This window comes from Balaenoptera ricei, chromosome 7 (genome assembly GCF_028023285.1).
Source record: "Balaenoptera ricei isolate mBalRic1 chromosome 7, mBalRic1.hap2, whole genome shotgun sequence".
Classification (NCBI taxonomy): Eukaryota; Metazoa; Chordata; class Mammalia; order Artiodactyla; family Balaenopteridae; genus Balaenoptera; species Balaenoptera ricei.
The window spans coordinates 100,603,931-100,620,693 of record NC_082645.1 but is presented as its reverse complement, the minus strand read 5'-3'; the positions used below and the strand labels follow the sequence as shown (position 1 = coordinate 100,620,693).

Genomic DNA, 16,763 nt, shown 5'->3' with positions numbered 1-16,763 from the left:
TAACGTATTGTTTAGCCTCCATGTGTTTGTGTTTTTTATGTTTTTTTCCCGTAATTCATTTCTAATCTCATAGTGTTGTGGTCAGAAAAGATGCTTGATATGATTTCAATTTTCTTAAATTTACTGAGGCTTGATTTGTGACCCAAGATGTGATCTATCCTGGAGAATGTTCCATGCGCACTTGAGAAGAAAGTGTAATCTGCTGTTTTTGGATGGCATGTCTTATAAATATTAATTAAATCTATCTGGTCTATTGTGTCATTTAAAGCTTCTGTTTCCTTATTTATTTTCATTTTGTATGACCTGTCCATTGGTGTAAGTGAGGTGTTAAAGTCCCACACTATTATCGTGTTACCGTCGATTTCCTCTTTTATAGCTGTTAGCAGTTGCCTTATGTATTGAGGTGCTCCTATGTTGGGTGCATAAATATTTACAGTTGTTATATCTTCTTCTTGGATTGATCCCTTGATCATTATGTAGTGTCCTTCCTTGCCTCTTGTAACATTCTTTATTTTAAAGTCTATTTTATCTGATATGAGTATTGCTACTCCAGCTTTCTTTTGATTTCCATTTGCATGGAATATCTTTTTCCATCCCCTCACTTTCAGTCTGTATGTGTCCCTAGGTCTGAAGTGGGTCTCTTGTAGACAGCATATATATGGGTCTTGTCTTTGTATCCATTCAGCAAGCCTGTGTCTTTTGGTTGGAGCATTTAATCCATTCATGTTTAAGGTAATTATCGATATGTATGTTCCTGTGACCATTTTCTTAATTGTTTTGGGTTTGTTTTTGTAGGTCCTTTTCTTCTCTTGTGTTTCCCACTTAGAGAAGTTCCTTTAGCATTTGTTGTAGAGCTGGTTTGGTGGTGCTGAATTCTCTTAACTTTTGCTTGTCTGTAAAGCTTTTGATTTCTCCATCGAATCTAAATGAGATCCTTGCCGGGTAGAGTAATCTTGGTTGTAGGTTCTTCCCTTTCATCACTTTAAGTATATCCTGCCACTCCCTTCTGACTTGTAGAGTTTCTGCTGAGAAATCAGCTGTTAACCTTATGGGAGTTCCCTTGTATGTTATTTGTTGTTTATCCCTTGCTGCTTTCAATAATTTTTCTTTGTCTTTAATTTTTGTCAGTTTGATTACTATGTGTCTTGGCGTGTTTCTCCTTGGGTTTATCCTGTATGGGACTCGCTGTGCTTCCTGGACTTGGGTGGCTATTTCCTTTCCCATGTTGGGGAAGTTTTCGACTATAATCTCTTCAAGTATTTTCTCTGGTCCTTTCTCTCTCTCTTCTCCTTCTGCGACCCCTATAATGCGAATGTTGTTGTGTTTAATGTTGTCCCAGAGGTCTCTTAGGCTGTCTTCATTTCTTTTCATTCTTTTTTCTTTAGTCTGTTCCGCAGCAGTGAATTCCACCATTCTGTCTTCCAGGTCACTTATCCGTTCTTCTGCCTCAGTTATTCTGCTATTGATTCCTTCCAGTGTAGTTTTCTTTTCAGTTATTGTATTGTATTGTATTGTTCATCTCTGTTTGTTTGTTCTTTAGTTCTTCTAGGTCTTTGTTAAACATTTCTTGCATCTTCTCGATCTTTGCCTCTATTCTTTTTCCGAGGTCCTGGATCATCTTCACTATCATTATTCTGAATTCTTTTTCTGGAAGTTTGCCTATCTCCACTTCATTTAGTTGTTTTTCTGGGGTTTTATCTTGTTCCATCATCTGGTACATAGCCCTCTGCCTTTTCATCTTGTCTGTCTTTCTGTGAATGTGGTTTTTGTTCCACAGGCTGCAGGATTGTAGTTCTTCTTGCTTCTGCTGTCTGCCCTCTGGTGGATGAGGCTATCTAAGAGGCTTGTGTAAGTTTCCTGATGGGAGGGACTGGTGGCGGGTAGAGCTGACTGTTGCACTGGTGGGCAGAGCTCAGTAAAACTTTAATCTGCTTGACTGCTGATGGGTGGGGCTGGGTTCCCTCCCTGTTGGTTGTTTGGCCTGAGGCGACCCAGCACTGGCGCCTACAGGCTCTTTGGTGGGGCTAATGGTGGAGGGCTCACGCCAAGGAGTACTTCCCAGAACGTCTGCTGCCAGTGTCCTTGTCCCCATGGTGAGCCACAGCCACCCCCTGCCTCTGCAGGAGACCCTCCAACCCTAGCAGGTAGGTATGGTTCAGTCTCCTATGGGGTCACTGCTCCTTCCCCCTGGGTCCCGATGTGCACACTTCTTTGTGTGTGCCCTCCAAGAGTGGAGTCTCTGTTTCCCCCAGTCCTGTCGAAGTCCTGCAATCAAATCCCACTAGGCTTCAAAGTCTGATTCTCTATGAATTCCTCCTCCCATTGCCGGACCCCCAGGTTTGGAAGCCTGACGTGGGGCTCAGAACCTTCACTCCAGTGGGTGGACTTCTGTGGTATAAGTGTTCTCTAGTCTGTGAGTCACCCACCCAGCAGTTATGGGATTTGATTTTACTGTGATTGCGCCCCTCCTACCGTCTCATTGTGGCTTCTCCTTTGTCTTTGGATGTGGGGTATCTTTTTTGGTGAGTTCCAGTGTCTTCCTGTCGATGATTGTCCAGCAACTAGTTGTGATTCTGGTGTTCTCACAAGAGGGAGTGAGAGCATGTCCTTCTACTCCGCCATCTTGTTTCCTCCATCCACATTTGTTTTTAACACTACCAGGCGCTTGGCTCAAAAGTGTCACCCTGTGGTTAATTGTGGAACACCAGCCTGTCTGAGCAGCGCCTTCTTGGATTTCCAAGATCTGGCTGCATAGCTTCAACTTGAGCTGTAGTTTCCTCTCTTAGGATTTCTTCTGCACTCCTGGTTTACAAGGGTTTCACTTCACCAAGTAGCTGTTGATTGAAATAAGACCAACTGGCAGGAAGGTTTGAAACCATATTCAAAAAAAGCCTATTAGATCAAAAGCTAGGGATTATCCAGCCTTTGTTTTGAGACAGTTATCTAAAGGGATACTTAAATCTCCGGTTCTCTAAAGGGATCCTTTGAATCTTGTCTTGTGGATAGTGCTATTTTTGATTTGTATGGCGAACAAAGCCATCTGCTGGTTAGTGTCAGCTTTTGCCCAGCTGTGCCCCATTGAGTGAGTGGCACATCTGCACTTCACCCTAGTGGGAGTCAGATTGCGGGGACCTGCCAAGTCCCGATGCTGTCAACATCAGCACTGCATTTCTGGGAGTCTCCTGACTCCTCCTCTGCCCTCCCACCTGGTTCCATCTGCAGCCTCCAAACTTGCTCTCCTGGAGGCTGTCAGTTCTCTAAAAGGAAACACCTTGAAAACCCCCTCTGATTGAGGCCACTTTGCTGAGGTTACTAACAACCTTTCTGCTTATTGCTTCCTTGCATCCTCTCCCCCTGCTTATTTTGTCCTTTACTGTCCATTCCTGCAGAGCTCTTGGTGAACGCTCTCTTTCCATGAGTTATAGATTTTAGGGTCTGCTGGAGTCCCAACTGCCTGGGTTCAAATTCCAGCTTCTACCACTTACTTGCTCTTGTGACAGCTTTGAGACAATTGAGGAATTTGAGTATGGATTGGGTATTAGTAGGTAATGTCAGAGAATTACTGGTCATTTTGTTAGATGTGCTAATGGCATGGCAGTTACATTTTTCTAAAATACCTTTACCCATTAGGGAAGAAATGTTGGTATTGGGATTTGCCTTAAAATACTCCAGTTTAGAAGAAAATGGTGGTGGTGGGGGGGGGAAGCAGGTGAAACCACATTGGAAGTGTGGTAATAATTGTTTAAGCAAGGTGACAGATACATTATATGTTATATGACTAATCCTACTGTGCTCTCTACCTTTGGATAAGTTTAGAAATTCCCAAAATAAAAAAACTGTAAAATAAAAATGGTCTCATTAATTATTTGGGTAGAGGGTAACATGGACAAGAGTTAGTTGGTTATAAATAAAGGTTATTTGGGAGAAACAGGAGGGAATTTGCACTGGACAGCTGGTGGTTTATGGGAGTTCACAGGTGTGGCAGAGGGCACGGAAGCCCAGATTCAAAATGGAATATGTATTTAGTGGTACGAAGCCATTGCTTCTTAAACTGAATTCTACCCTGCAGACCCTGGACATAACCCATATGCTCCTGGCCAGCCTCCCACACTGGCTTAGTCAATATTGCCAATTAGTCAGCTCCAGCACAAGTCAGCTGAGTAAACATGGAGGCTTGCCAGAGATGGACTCTAGTCCAATTATTCTGGTAGGATTGATGTACTTGAGTTCATGTATTGAATGGGAAAATGATATCCAGTTAGTAAATGTGGAACAACTCAAACAAATCAGCAAAGTAAAAACAATATTCCTGGTTTCACTTGCATATTTTGGATCATTCAGTTTCTTCTTTCATCTGTCCTGACTGAAGCACAAATTTATTTAGAGTTTATAGTTCTAAGTGTGACTCAACAGAGTCACCTTCTTTCAAATGCTAATAATTATCATGGACTTAAATAGCAAAGATTTTAAAAAAGTCATTTCTATGGGTGATTCAGAGTAGATGTTATTCAGAATTCCTTACCCTGTAATTTTAATGTTCTGAAGTAAGAGCTGTATATCAAAGCTTGTTTTGTTAGATTTCTTCAGCTTCTTGTTTTCAGATGAACCAAGAGGAATAGTCTGTTTCTTCCTGGAGGAAGATTCACCTGTAAGGCATTGAGTCTGGATTTGGTGTTAGTGGGATTGACTGTGGAGGGGAGGGAGAAGAGATGGAGCAACCTTCTCCTATATTGTTGGGATGGAGATTAGGGGGGACCTGGGAGGGTGGATGCCTTTATCTGATTCTTTTTAATTAGTTCTTACTATTTTACTTGGAGGAATGAAACTGCAGAGATTTCAGTGGAATACAGAAGAGCAGATTTTGATGAGCTAGCAAAGTGTGTGAGTGTGTCTGTGAGTGTGTGTGTGTGTGTGTGTGTGTGTGTAGGAATGGGCCTTGTAGTTGGCTTATGAGCTCATACTGGAGAGTAGAAATACAATGCCCACAAAGTTAAACTATAGAATCAATATGTGATAGATAATAATAGGTAGCATTTATTGAGCTAGTACTATATGCCAGACACAGCCAAGCACCTTCCACGCATGATCTTATTTTTAACCTTACGAAAACCACATGAGGTAGATTTCATCAGTACCAGCGTTTTACAATGAGGAAACTGGTACAAACAGATCAAGTAACTTGTTTAAGATCTCAGTTAGCAAATGGCAGAAGTGGGATTTGAACTAAAGGAGTTTAGTTTTAGAGCCTGTGACCAATGCAGTATACTGAGAAAGACCAGAACCAAGACATCAAGAAATAATTTTGAAAAAACTTTAATGGAACTATTCGAACACATGTTAAAGTAAAGAGAATTATATAGTAATATCCACTCCCCAGCTTTAACGATGATCTATATTTTTCCAAATCTGTCTTTCTCCCCTACTTGATTTTTAAGTATTTTAGGGTAAATTCCAAATGTCCTGCCATTTCACAGAAAGTTAATTTTAATCTGACTGAAAATATTAATGTGAACAGAAAAACATACATCACTGTCAAAAGTGGGAGAGTGATCCACTGTGGTAGCGTAGGAAAAACCCATGTGGCCACCAACAGTAGTGCCCACCTACCACTAGCCATAAGGCACATGCCCCATCCAAGGGCTACAAATGTTCACTTTGCTTGGCATATACATCCCTGTTTTGCAGAAGGATGCATCAGACTCTCAGTGCTAAATTCATTAAACCATCTCCCTTTCCTCCAAAACCATGTCCAAAAATAAATTCAAAAATTTGATTTTTCTGGGCAGCTTTGCTAAAGGGAGCTAATGGGCTGCTCTGGCCCATAGGAATTTTCAGCCAGCTTGGGAGTTTTATTAATTAATTAATTAATTAATTAATTAAATTAATTTTATTTTTGGCTGCGTTGGGTCTTCGTTGCTGCACGCGGGCTTTCTCTAATTGCGGCAAGCAGGGGCTACTCTTCGTTGCGGTGTGTGGGCTTCTCATTGCGGTGGCTTCTCTTGTTGCGGAGCATGGCTCTAGGCGTGCAGGCTTCAGTAGTTGCAGCACACGGGCTCAGTAGTTGTGGCTCGCAGGCCCTAGAGTGCGCAGGTTTCAGTAGTTGTGGCGCACGGGCTTAGTTGCTCCATGGCACGTGGGATCTTCCTGGACCACGGATTGAACCCATGTCCCCTGCATTGGCAGGCAGATTCCCAACCACTATACCACCAGGGAAGTCCCATGCTTGAGAGTTTTATGTAAGTCTAGACAACATCCTTCAATTTCTGGTGAGTTTGTGAACATAATTCAGCATCCTTGAATTCTGAGAACTCTGGACAGCTGGATAACAAGTTTGAGTTTCTACACCTGCAAACAGGTTTGAGTTACTAGACCTGGAGCGCCAGCCTACTGGCAGTGAGAATTGTTTATTACACTTCCTGCCTGGTTTTAATCATTTGCCTTGGCTGCCCTAACTTAGCAGCCTCAGTCCTTCTTTATATCACCTTCCATGATGCTATACAAATTCAAATTTTCAAAATTCAAGTATGTTTGAGAAAATATCCAGACTATATCAAGATCAAGTAGAATTAAATTAATACACTATAACTGGGAAAACATCAAGATATGACACATTTAAATCCTGCCTGGAAAGATCAAGTGGAAACTTTGCTGTTGATTTGTATATATTTTTGGATTGTCTAAGTTTTTTGGAGTCAATTTCTAAAAGACATCTTTGGTTTACAAACATAACACACTTCAAATGTAGTTTATTTCAATTTAAAGCACATGTTTTATATCATATTTACATGAAACTTTAGCTTGTTAGTTTTAGTGCAGAAATACAAATTCTTGTATGGAATTCAAAATGCCATGTCTCAAATTTAAAATTTTTAGGCTGGAGTAACTGTACTGAAGAGAAAAAAAGAAAATTGCATTCTTGAAAATTCAGGTAAACATTAAAATTTTAAATTGCATTATGTAATAGGTTTTAAATATGTTTTGAAATTCAGAAAGTATTTTATACAGAATCTTCAAATTTGGAATGCTTTAGAAAAACAATTAAATTTATAAATAGTTATTTTATCAGAGAGGATGGGGGAGAGGATAATTGATTTGACTCTCACTTGCCTAGAGCATGGACTTTTGCTGTTAGGCATATTTTATTTATTTTTATTTTTATTTGTTAATTAATTAATTAATATATTTATTTATTTATGTCTGCATTGGGTCTTTGCTGCTGCGCATGGGCTTCTCTAGTTGTGGTGAGCGGGGGCTACTCTTCGTTGCGGTGCGTGGGCTTCTCATTGCAGTGGCTTCTCTTGTTGGGAGCATGGGCTCTAGGCGCGCAGGCTTCAGTAGTTGTGGCTCACGGGCTCTAGAGTGCAGGCTTAGTTGCTCCACGGCATGTAGGATCTTCCCAGACCAGGGCTCAAACCCGTGTCCCCTGCATTGGCAGGCGGATTCTTAACCACTGCGCCACCAGGGAAGTCCCTGTTAGGCATATTTTACTTCGACACTTGAAGGTCCTGGTATCTTAACTGTTGCATGGGTTTTGGACTATTCCTTTAACTTCAAAGTTAAATTTCTCTTATGGAATTTCAGACTATGCTCGGTAATAGTGGTGGAGTGGTCGTAGGGGTAAAGGGTGTTATTTGTTTAAATATAGCTTAATTCACATAGCATTTAGCTTCAAACGAATATATTTACACTGTTACTCTGTCTTTCTTGTCACCAAACACCAGACACATTAAAGCAAAGTATTCAGATGCAGTTCTTCATGTTCTTACCAATAAAAGATGAATGTTTTTCATCAAGTATTTAAAAAAATTGTTTGTTTGGAGTGTGCCTTTCCAAATCATTTTGGAGATCCTGAAATATCTGAACATTATTTTTATTTCAAAAAATTTTTCAGGCTGTATTAATCACAATACTCCAAACTCCTTTTGAAGGAAAATATCCTTTAGTTGTAAACAGAAATTACTTGCCCCGTTTAAATGAGTTGCTTATAGTTATACATAATTTTGTTATCTATTCAGTATCTACTTGACTAGGATGCTTGATTTTATTTTATTTATTTATTTTTTTATTTTAAATTTATTTATTTATTTATGGCTGTGTTGAGTTTTCGTTTCTGTGCGAGGGCTTTCTCTAGCTGTGGCAAGCAGGGGCCACTCTTCATCGCGGTGCACGGGCCTCTCACTATCGCGGCCTCTCTTGTTGCCGAGCACAGGCTCCAGACGCGCAGGCTCAGTAGTTGTGGCTCATGGGCCCAGTTGCTCCGCGGCATGTGGGATCTTCCCGGGCCAGGGCTCGAACCCATGTCCCCTGCATTGGCAGGCGGATTCTCAACCACTGCACCACCAGGGAAGCCCCAGGATGCTTGATTTTAAATACAGAGTTTTACCTGACTTGCCTTGTGTAATCTAAATTTACTCTGAGGACAGAGTTACAATGTTTTGATAATATCCAGTTACTCAAAAGCGGGAGGCTCCTACAGTAGAGGGTTAATTTTTTTTCTTTTTCTTTGTTTTTTTTTGGGGGGGCTGCTGTGTGGCTTGTGGGATCTTAGTTCCCCAACCAGGGATTGAACCTGGGCCCTGGGCAGTGAAAGCACGGAGTCCTAACCACTGGACTGCCAGGGAATCTCCAGTAGAGGGTTAATTTTAATATAACAGACTGCCTCCAAAGAAGAGGATTTTTTTTAAAAACTCATTTTAAAAAACGGAGGTGAAATTGACGTAACATGAAATTAACCACTTTTAAATGAACGATTCAGTGGCGTTTAGTATATCACAGTGCTCTGCAACCACCACCTCTATCCAGTTCCAAAATATTCCCAAAGGGAAACTCTATATTTATTAATCAGTTGCTCCCCATTTCTCCTCCCTGCAGCCCTGGCAACAACCAGGTGGAGTTCTATCCCAATGGATTTACCCACTCGGGATATGTCATGTAAATGGAATCATACAACATGTGACCGTTTGTGTCTGGCCTTTTTCACCTACCATAAGTTTTTGAGGTTCATCCAAATTGCAGCATGTATTTTTAATCAATTTAATATAGGTGGGATTGCCTCCACTGTTGGACAGAATTCTCTGAGCCTTGATTTCTAGAATGTTCCCTCCTAACAGCAGAAGGATTTTGTGATAATGCCTGGAGGACTTAATATATTTTACCACAGTAAAATAAAGGAAGGAAAAAAATAAAGATCAGCCTATCTTATTTTGAAGTAATCTGATAAAAGAATTCCTGGCATTTCCAGAGGAAGGAAATTCTGAGCTCGTGGAACAACCACAGGGATGGATTTAGGTCTAGGGGCTGCTGGGCAGCAGGTGCTATGACGTGCCACGCAGAGCCTCCCTCAGGAGGAAAGGAGTTACTGGGCTGGCTACTAGAAGCGCTGCCAGCAGACAGCCCTCAGCTGTCAGCCCCCTGCTGGACAACCTCAGCTGAAGAGAGCTGCCCTAGCCAAGGTCATGTTCCCTTCCCAGGTGGCCCTCATCCAGAGGTTGATTATCATGGGAGTAGAAAGGCTCAGCCCTGTCTTACCAACCCAAACAGCTCAGCCATGAAGTTCCCCTAGGGCTGGCTGAAGCCCAGCCCTTCTCCCTTTTCTTCCCTTCCCTTCCACAGGTGTTGATTCCATGAGTGCTTCCCACTAGGCCTCCTGTAAGCCACGAGTGCTCCCTAGTAGGCTTCCTGCAAGCCATAAGTGCTCACCTGTAGACCTCCTATACCTGGGTGCTCCCCACTAGACCTCCTGTAAGCTGTGAGTACTCCCCACTAGACCTCCTGTAAGCTGTGAGTACTCCCCACTAGACCTCCTGTAAGCCACAAATAATTCCTGCTAACCTTCTGTAAGCTCACTCCATCTCAGAGTCTGCTTCCCTGGAAACCCAGTGCATGATTCCAGATTTCTTGCATGGTTACATGAGGTGTTGCAATGGAGGAATGAAGGCCTGCACCTCCTCTAAACTGAGAAGCTTTGCTTTTTTCCTACTGGAGACTTGCTATTGTACCAGAGGTCTTCTCTCCCAAGTTAAAAAAATTTTTTCCTCTCAAGGTCTTTAAAGCAACCTCTCTTCTGGGTATCGGGGGTGGGGAGCAATGAAGGATTTTGCCTTTATTTTCAAGTCTTACTTTCCCCTGGAAATCATTCTCCCATCTGGCCAAGATGTGCATGTTCAAGGGTTCTTTCATCTTGTCAAGGACATCAGTGACGCCAGGAATCATGAAGGGGATATACTCAAATTTTGGGTTAAACTGTTATACCAGTTCTTCATGTTTATCATACATTTTCTAGAGGCAGGAAACCATCAATGTTTAATATGAACCGGGCAAGGGTGGGTCTCCCTTGGACTGAGGAGTCCTTATGATCAAAGTAGCCTGTGGACAAGAAACAGGACACGTCATCTTCTTACGGGGTGTACAGGAAAGAAGTAAGAGATAAGGAGGGTGGCTCCACGTAAAATTCCTACCCGAAGTGACAAAGGCCTTTCTAGATTGGAAACAGCTCAGGCAGAGCTAATGCAGGGTTTAGCAAGGGAAGGGAGAGTGGAGTTTACAGACTTAGGTAGCAAACTTTACAGTCAAATGAAAGGACCCTCTTGGCATATACTTAAAAGAGCCAGAGCTTTGGCCAAGTAGAGCATTAAGCATCTATCGCTTTGTTGAGGGTTTGACTCTTTCCCAGTCTAAGCACTGGCATGTGGTGCTATTGCATGATGGAGGGGCGGAGGACCACCTTCCTTCAGGTACAACTCACTGCCAGTGCTCTTCTGGTACCGGCCTCTCTCCTTCCTGCTCCATCTTCTCTGTTCCAGCTTGTCCCCATTCCCTGCTCCTCACACTCATACTTGGCCTCCATCATTACGCAGAACAATGTAGTTCTCTTTTTTCCCCCTCTTCTACCCCCTTTATCAGAGGGAATCTTTACACAGTCCAAATGGCCTATCAACACCTTTCACTAAACTAAGTTCTTTCCCTGGGAAATTGCACGCCCACCTTCGAATTTATGTCATCCAGCTTTTCCATGGTAGATTTATTTAAGTCGATAAAAAGCAAAATAAAATAATGAAGTGTAAAACCAAAAACGCTTCCATTTTAATCATTTATTTAAATTATTCCTTTTAGATAAGTCAGGAAATACAGGTAACAGCCTCTGCTCTTTTCCATGGTTTTCAAGCTAATAAATCAAGTAGCAATGCTTAATAAGATCAAATGAAAGAGTTAGAGAGTAATTGTGCAGTTTGGCCCATGCTAGTCAAGAGAAGGGAGGGCTTACTGCTCAATTTAGCAGCGCCCTGACAGGTTTAGAGTTTAGCCTCGAGCCAGTTTAAACCTCCAATCTGAGTATTGCAGTGGCCCTTTACGATCTCAGTCTGCACAGGCTTTGTCGCTGCAGCAACTTTCCCTGTGTTGAGTGAAAGGAAGCTTTCTAACCTATGTCAGATCCTTAGTCCCATCTCCGAAGAAACTGCAGTTCATTTACAATGGAAGCCCGTGAGATGGCAGCATGGAGAATTACAGGAGGGTTTATAGGGGAAGATTTACCTGGTCCTTTTACATCTGTAGAACTTGCATGGAAAATTTCCAGGGTTTTGGTCTGTTTCTGCATCCCTGTGAGTGTTACGGAGAAAGAAATAATATAAATGAGTGGGAAACTAAAAACCCATTGGCATAATTCTTGTTGTCTATTAACATTCATATTGGTAGGATCTGGGTGTAAGTTGGGACAAACCTTTAGGGGCCTTTCATACCAAATATGAATGGTGGTAATGTTTTCTCCATTATTATAGTTTTTGATGCATTTCTCTTATTTTAAAACTTTGTGTCACCTTGTGTAGAGCAGATGCTTAATAAATGTTTATGAAGGTGAGTTAAATTGAATTAGGAATAACTGTGGCATGATTAATGGGTCTGGGTTTATGTTTAATTTAGTTAGGTAGAATGTAGAGAGACTTTGGAGAATGTAGAATTCTTGGGATTGTAGGGGGAGGTGGTTTTCCAGAGGTTGGGAGAAGGTCCGATTCCAGATCACATCTGAAGATGTGAGAACTGAGGCTGTTCTGGGCATCTGAAAAGTGTTGTTGTAGCGGGATAGTTAGCTATGACGGTAGAGTTAGATAAACGTATAGTTAGATGTGGGAATATTGTCAGAGGGAGCAGTATAATTAGCTATGGAGTATAGTTAGGCATGGCAGGATAGTTAGCTATGGGGGTATAGTTAGTAAAGGTATGACAGTATAGTTAGTTATGGGAGTATAGCTAACTCCCATAGGAGTTAGGCGTGGCAGTATCATTAGGTATGGCAGCCTAGTTAGGCATGGCAGTATTGTTAAACATGGGAAAGTCGGGAGTGAAGTAAGGAAGGGCACGTTGCAGGAATCAAAATGATGGGTGCATTGCAGCACAGATGGACATTTCAGTTTCATAATTTTCCAGTTTTTACTCTTGGTAGTGCTCTGAAGCTGACTACTGCTTATTTTTCATCTTTGATTCCAGCAGAGGTTGAGCACAGTGCTGTGTTTATAAAGTTGACACCCAATAAGTATTTGCTAAGTTGAATAATTTTGGGTGGTCACAATTAGCTGTGTAACGTGATGGGTTAGAAACTGACTAAAGTACATATGTTTTATTAACAACAATGATCATAGCTAGCATTTACAGGGTGCTTGCTTCCCATTTTTCATGAAACTGTACGAAGTGCTTTATGTGATTATCTCACCTAATCCTGACTGCAGCCACAGGGGGGCAGTGTGATATCAGAGCCCCTGCTCTCAACAGCCTTGCCACTGGTTCTCAAACATGGTATATGTATTGGTTTGCTGGGGCTGCCATAACAAATACCACACTGGTGGCTTAAACAACAGAAATATATTTTCTCATAGTTTTGGAAGCTAGAAGTCCGAGATCAAGGTGTCAGCAGGGTTGATTTTATTCTGAGGTTGGCTCGTAGATGGCTGTCTTCTCCCTTTGTCTTCATATGGTCTTCAGTCTGTGTCTGTGTCCTAATCTCCTATTCTTATAAGGAGACCAATCATGTTGGATAAATGCCCTCATTTAACCTTAATTACCTCTTTATAGGCCCTATCTTCAAGTACAGCCACATTCTGAGGTACTAGAGGTTAGGACTTCAACAAAGGAATTTTGGAGCAGACATAATTCAGTCTATAACAGTGTGCTTCAGAATTCCCAAGCCTTGGGAGCAGGGCCAGGACTAGAGGGAAGTGAGGGGCTAGGGTGGAACTCTTAAGGACCTGCTCACTCTCTGTGTTGCACAGGTGCAGGGTCTGACCCCAGAGTGAGCACCCCCTTGACTGCTGCACCCCAAGCACCTCATTAGCTGCACCTTAGTCCCAGCCCTGCTTGGCAGCCTGATCAAATGGCAGATTCTGGGGCCCCAACCGCAGAGCTTACAATTCAGATGATCTCAACTAGGGTCTAGGAGTCTGGAGTTTCAGTAAGCACCCCTAGGGATTCTAATGCAGGAGTTGAAGATCACCCTTTGAGAAACTCTGCCTGTGCCACAGCCTCATGTGAGAGTTCCTCTACAGCCAGTAAAATAATTTCTGTTTTTCTCTTTGGTTTTGGGAGTAGAATTGCTGAACTCATCACTTACCCATCTGCATTTTCAGGGACTGCAGTGGGATACTGAAGTCCCTCTGGCAGACAGCTCCTGTGCTCTGAGTTTCTGTGCATTGGACCTGACGGAACCATGGATTGGCTCTTCTTTGTGCAGCCCTTTCTGTCCATTCCATATGGCACACACGACCATGCTTGGACCAGTGCATCAGCAGCTGCCACTGCTGAGTGTAGTTGGCATATGTTTTTCCTTGCCAGCATCCATTCCCTTTTTTGGTTGCTCCATCTGATTTTCCTTAGGAAACTCTCCCACTCTTAGTACAATTGGCTTACTTTTTCTGTCTCCCCCATTCCTCTTCACTTGAGCACTGCAGGAGTGTACATGAGACTCAGGAGGTGTATTTTTCCCTTTGAAAATTCAGGCCAATTAAAGTTGGGCCCAGGCCTGCTGATCAACTGGGAAGGAGCTATTCTCTTTCTGCTGAGATTATCAGCAGGAAAGATGGTGAAATCCAGGGCTACCAGGGGCCTGTGAGTGTCACCAACTCAGACCCAGAGAAGAAAAGAGAGTGTCTTAGTCTGTTTGGGCTACTGTAACAGACATTCTATAGACTGGGTGGCTTTTAAACAACAGAAATTTATTTCTCACAGTTCTAGAGGCTGGGAAGGCCAAGATCAAGGCACCAGTAGATTCAATGTCTGGTGAGGGCCTGCTTCCTGGTTCATACACAGCTATCTTCTCACTGTGTCCTCACATGGAAGAAGGGGTGAGGGAGCTCTCTGGGGCCTCTTTTATAAGGGCACTAATCATATTCATGAGGGCTCCATCCTCATGACCTAATCATTTCCCAAAGGCCTCACCTTCAAATTCCATCACATTGGGGATTAGGTTTCAACATATGAATCTGGGAGAGACACAAACATTCCATCTCTAGCAGAGACCAACCCTTATTGAGTGCCTGGGTCCATTTATGTTTAAAGCTAGCATCACTTCCTGAATTTTCCAGATACTTGAGCCAGTAAATTTCCTTTTATACTTAAACTAGTCTGAGTGATGTTTTTATCACTCACAATAAGTTGCTGATCAATACCCGGAGGATTATCACAGAGGTCACAAAGATCTAGACAAAAAAGTATTATACAGAGTTGACACACAGTAGGGTTAGATTCCCTTCATGTTGGGACGATAAGAATCCAGTTTTCAGGGACTTCCCTGGTGGTCCAGTGGTAAAGAATCTGCCTTACCATGTAGGGGATGTGGGTTCCATCCCTGGTCAGGGAACTGGGATCCCACATGCTGCGATGGGTAACTAAGCCTGCAAGCCACAACTACTGAGCTTGCGCGCCTCAACTAGAGAGCCCACATGCTGCAAACTACAGAGCCCACGCACCCTGGAGCCTGCACGCCACAACTACGGAGCCATGTGTTCCGAAGTCTGCGTGCCACAACTAGAGAGAAGCCCACGCGCCGCAGCGAAAGATCCTGAAAGATCCTGCATGCCTCAACGAAGATCCCACGTGCCGCAACTAAGACCTGATGCAGACAAAAATAAATAAAATAAATAAGTAAATAATAAATAAATCTTAAAAAAAAAAAGAATCCAGTTTTCTTGAAGAACCTCTCCATATGCTTTATACCTGTTCTAGCTTACTTTATGTGTTTTTATTCTCTCCAAGGGCATCCTTTTAAAAGGTTAGACATTCCTGAGTATGAAGTTATTTAGAAAATTTTGAGGACAGCCAAGATGTTTGTTGCTTAAAACTAAAGAAGGAACAAGGACTGATCATTAAGGTTTTCTCAGAGTATACATTTGGGAGGAGGGAAGGAAGTGAAATTGACCAGCAAGCTATACCAAATAAAAATAGTTTGAAAATTTAGAAAGTATTTTGCATTATGGGAAACCACAGAGTGATAAAACTGAAGGATTCTCAGATGGCAGATAATATCTGTTTCTCTTCAGAGAGAAGCCAAGCAGAGAAATAGAAATAAAAATCTCACCTGATTAAATCAAACTGGATTGTTGTGCTTGGCTTGAGAGAGAACTCTTCTTTCATAATTCTCTCTCCCTCTCTCTCTCTCTTTCCCTCTCCCTCTCTCTCTCCCTCTCACTCTCTCCCTCTCTCTCTCTCTCCCTCCCTCTCTCTCTCTCCCTCCCTCTCTCTCCCTCCCTCCCTCTCCCTCTTTCCCTCTCTCTCTCTCCCTCTCTCTCTCTCCCTCTCTCTCTCCCTCTCTCTCTCTCTCCCCCCCTCCCTCTCTCTCCCTCCTCCCCACCCCCTCTCGTCACAAGTACCCTTTTCTTGTCTTGTAAACCCCCGCAGTGGGACTGTATGGGTTTAGTTCTGAAAGCAACAGAATCTGATTCTCGTTTACTCAAGCAAAAAAAGAAAAAAAAAAAAGAAAAAAAAATGTATTGATCAACAAGTTATGGAGTAACCCACAGAATGACGGGAAAACTAAATAGCTCGAAAAACTAGATTTTGGAAAATACAGGAACAGGAAAGCTCCAGGTATAAAAACGCCCATTGCTGTTGGACCTCCTCTTCAAGATGCTGTCCCCAAAATAATTCATATCTCAACTCAAGCCATTTTCCATCGTTGGGTCCTTGCCCTTAAGTTGCAAATTTCAGGAAGAGTATCTGGACTGGTGCATCTTGGTCACCTGCCCATCCCTTGTTGGGGGTCAGGGGCTGAGGGATGGGAGGAGTGCCTTCATTTTCTGCCCAACTCGTGGAATTGGAGGGGGGCGGTTCCTCAAAGGAAAACAGAGCTGTTACCAAAAGGAGGGCTGAGGCATACTACAGAGGCAGAAATAAGAGACCGACGGGGACTCTTGGTGGGCTTTTACATTGGTGACATCCAGTCCTCTCTCTGGACCTTTCTGGAGTCCCCTAAGAGGCATGTGGGCTGTCCATCTGGGGCCCCTTGGGGAGAGTGATAATGCTGGCCTTGGCTTGGGGTGCTGGCTTGTTTCAGAAGATGTCCTTTTTCTCTAAGGAAGACAATGGTTTTTAACTCTCTACTGGATTTGGGCAGCTCATTAACAGACTCTTCAGAAATTGGCATAATGCAAACTCTGCGTTCACTAGCTCTTTTTCTGTTTTCATACACACATTTATTCAACACATTTATTAAGTGTCTACCATGTGCCTGCACTGTTCTAAAAGTTGTGATACAGTGTATCTTTCTATTTATTAAGTCT

The 16,763-nt window shown here is 42.6% G+C and overlaps 1 protein-coding gene across 3 annotated transcripts in view; it reads left to right on the top strand.

Moving 5' to 3' along the window:
* PECR (peroxisomal trans-2-enoyl-CoA reductase) overlaps positions 1-15,103 on the top strand; it is a 44,222-nt gene extending 29,119 nt beyond the window's left edge. For 2 of the 3 annotated variants that reach the window (XM_059927398.1, XM_059927400.1), the window contains exon 3: positions 13,617-15,103. In XM_059927398.1, the coding sequence (XP_059783381.1) occupies positions 13,617-13,853 (237 nt within the window). In that variant the 3' untranslated portion in view covers positions 13,854-15,103. Of the gene's footprint in view, positions 1-6,873; positions 6,929-13,616 lie in introns of all 3 variants that reach the window. The other variant, XM_059927399.1, reaches the window with a different exon arrangement.
* Positions 15,104-16,763: the final 1,660 nt, after the last annotated feature.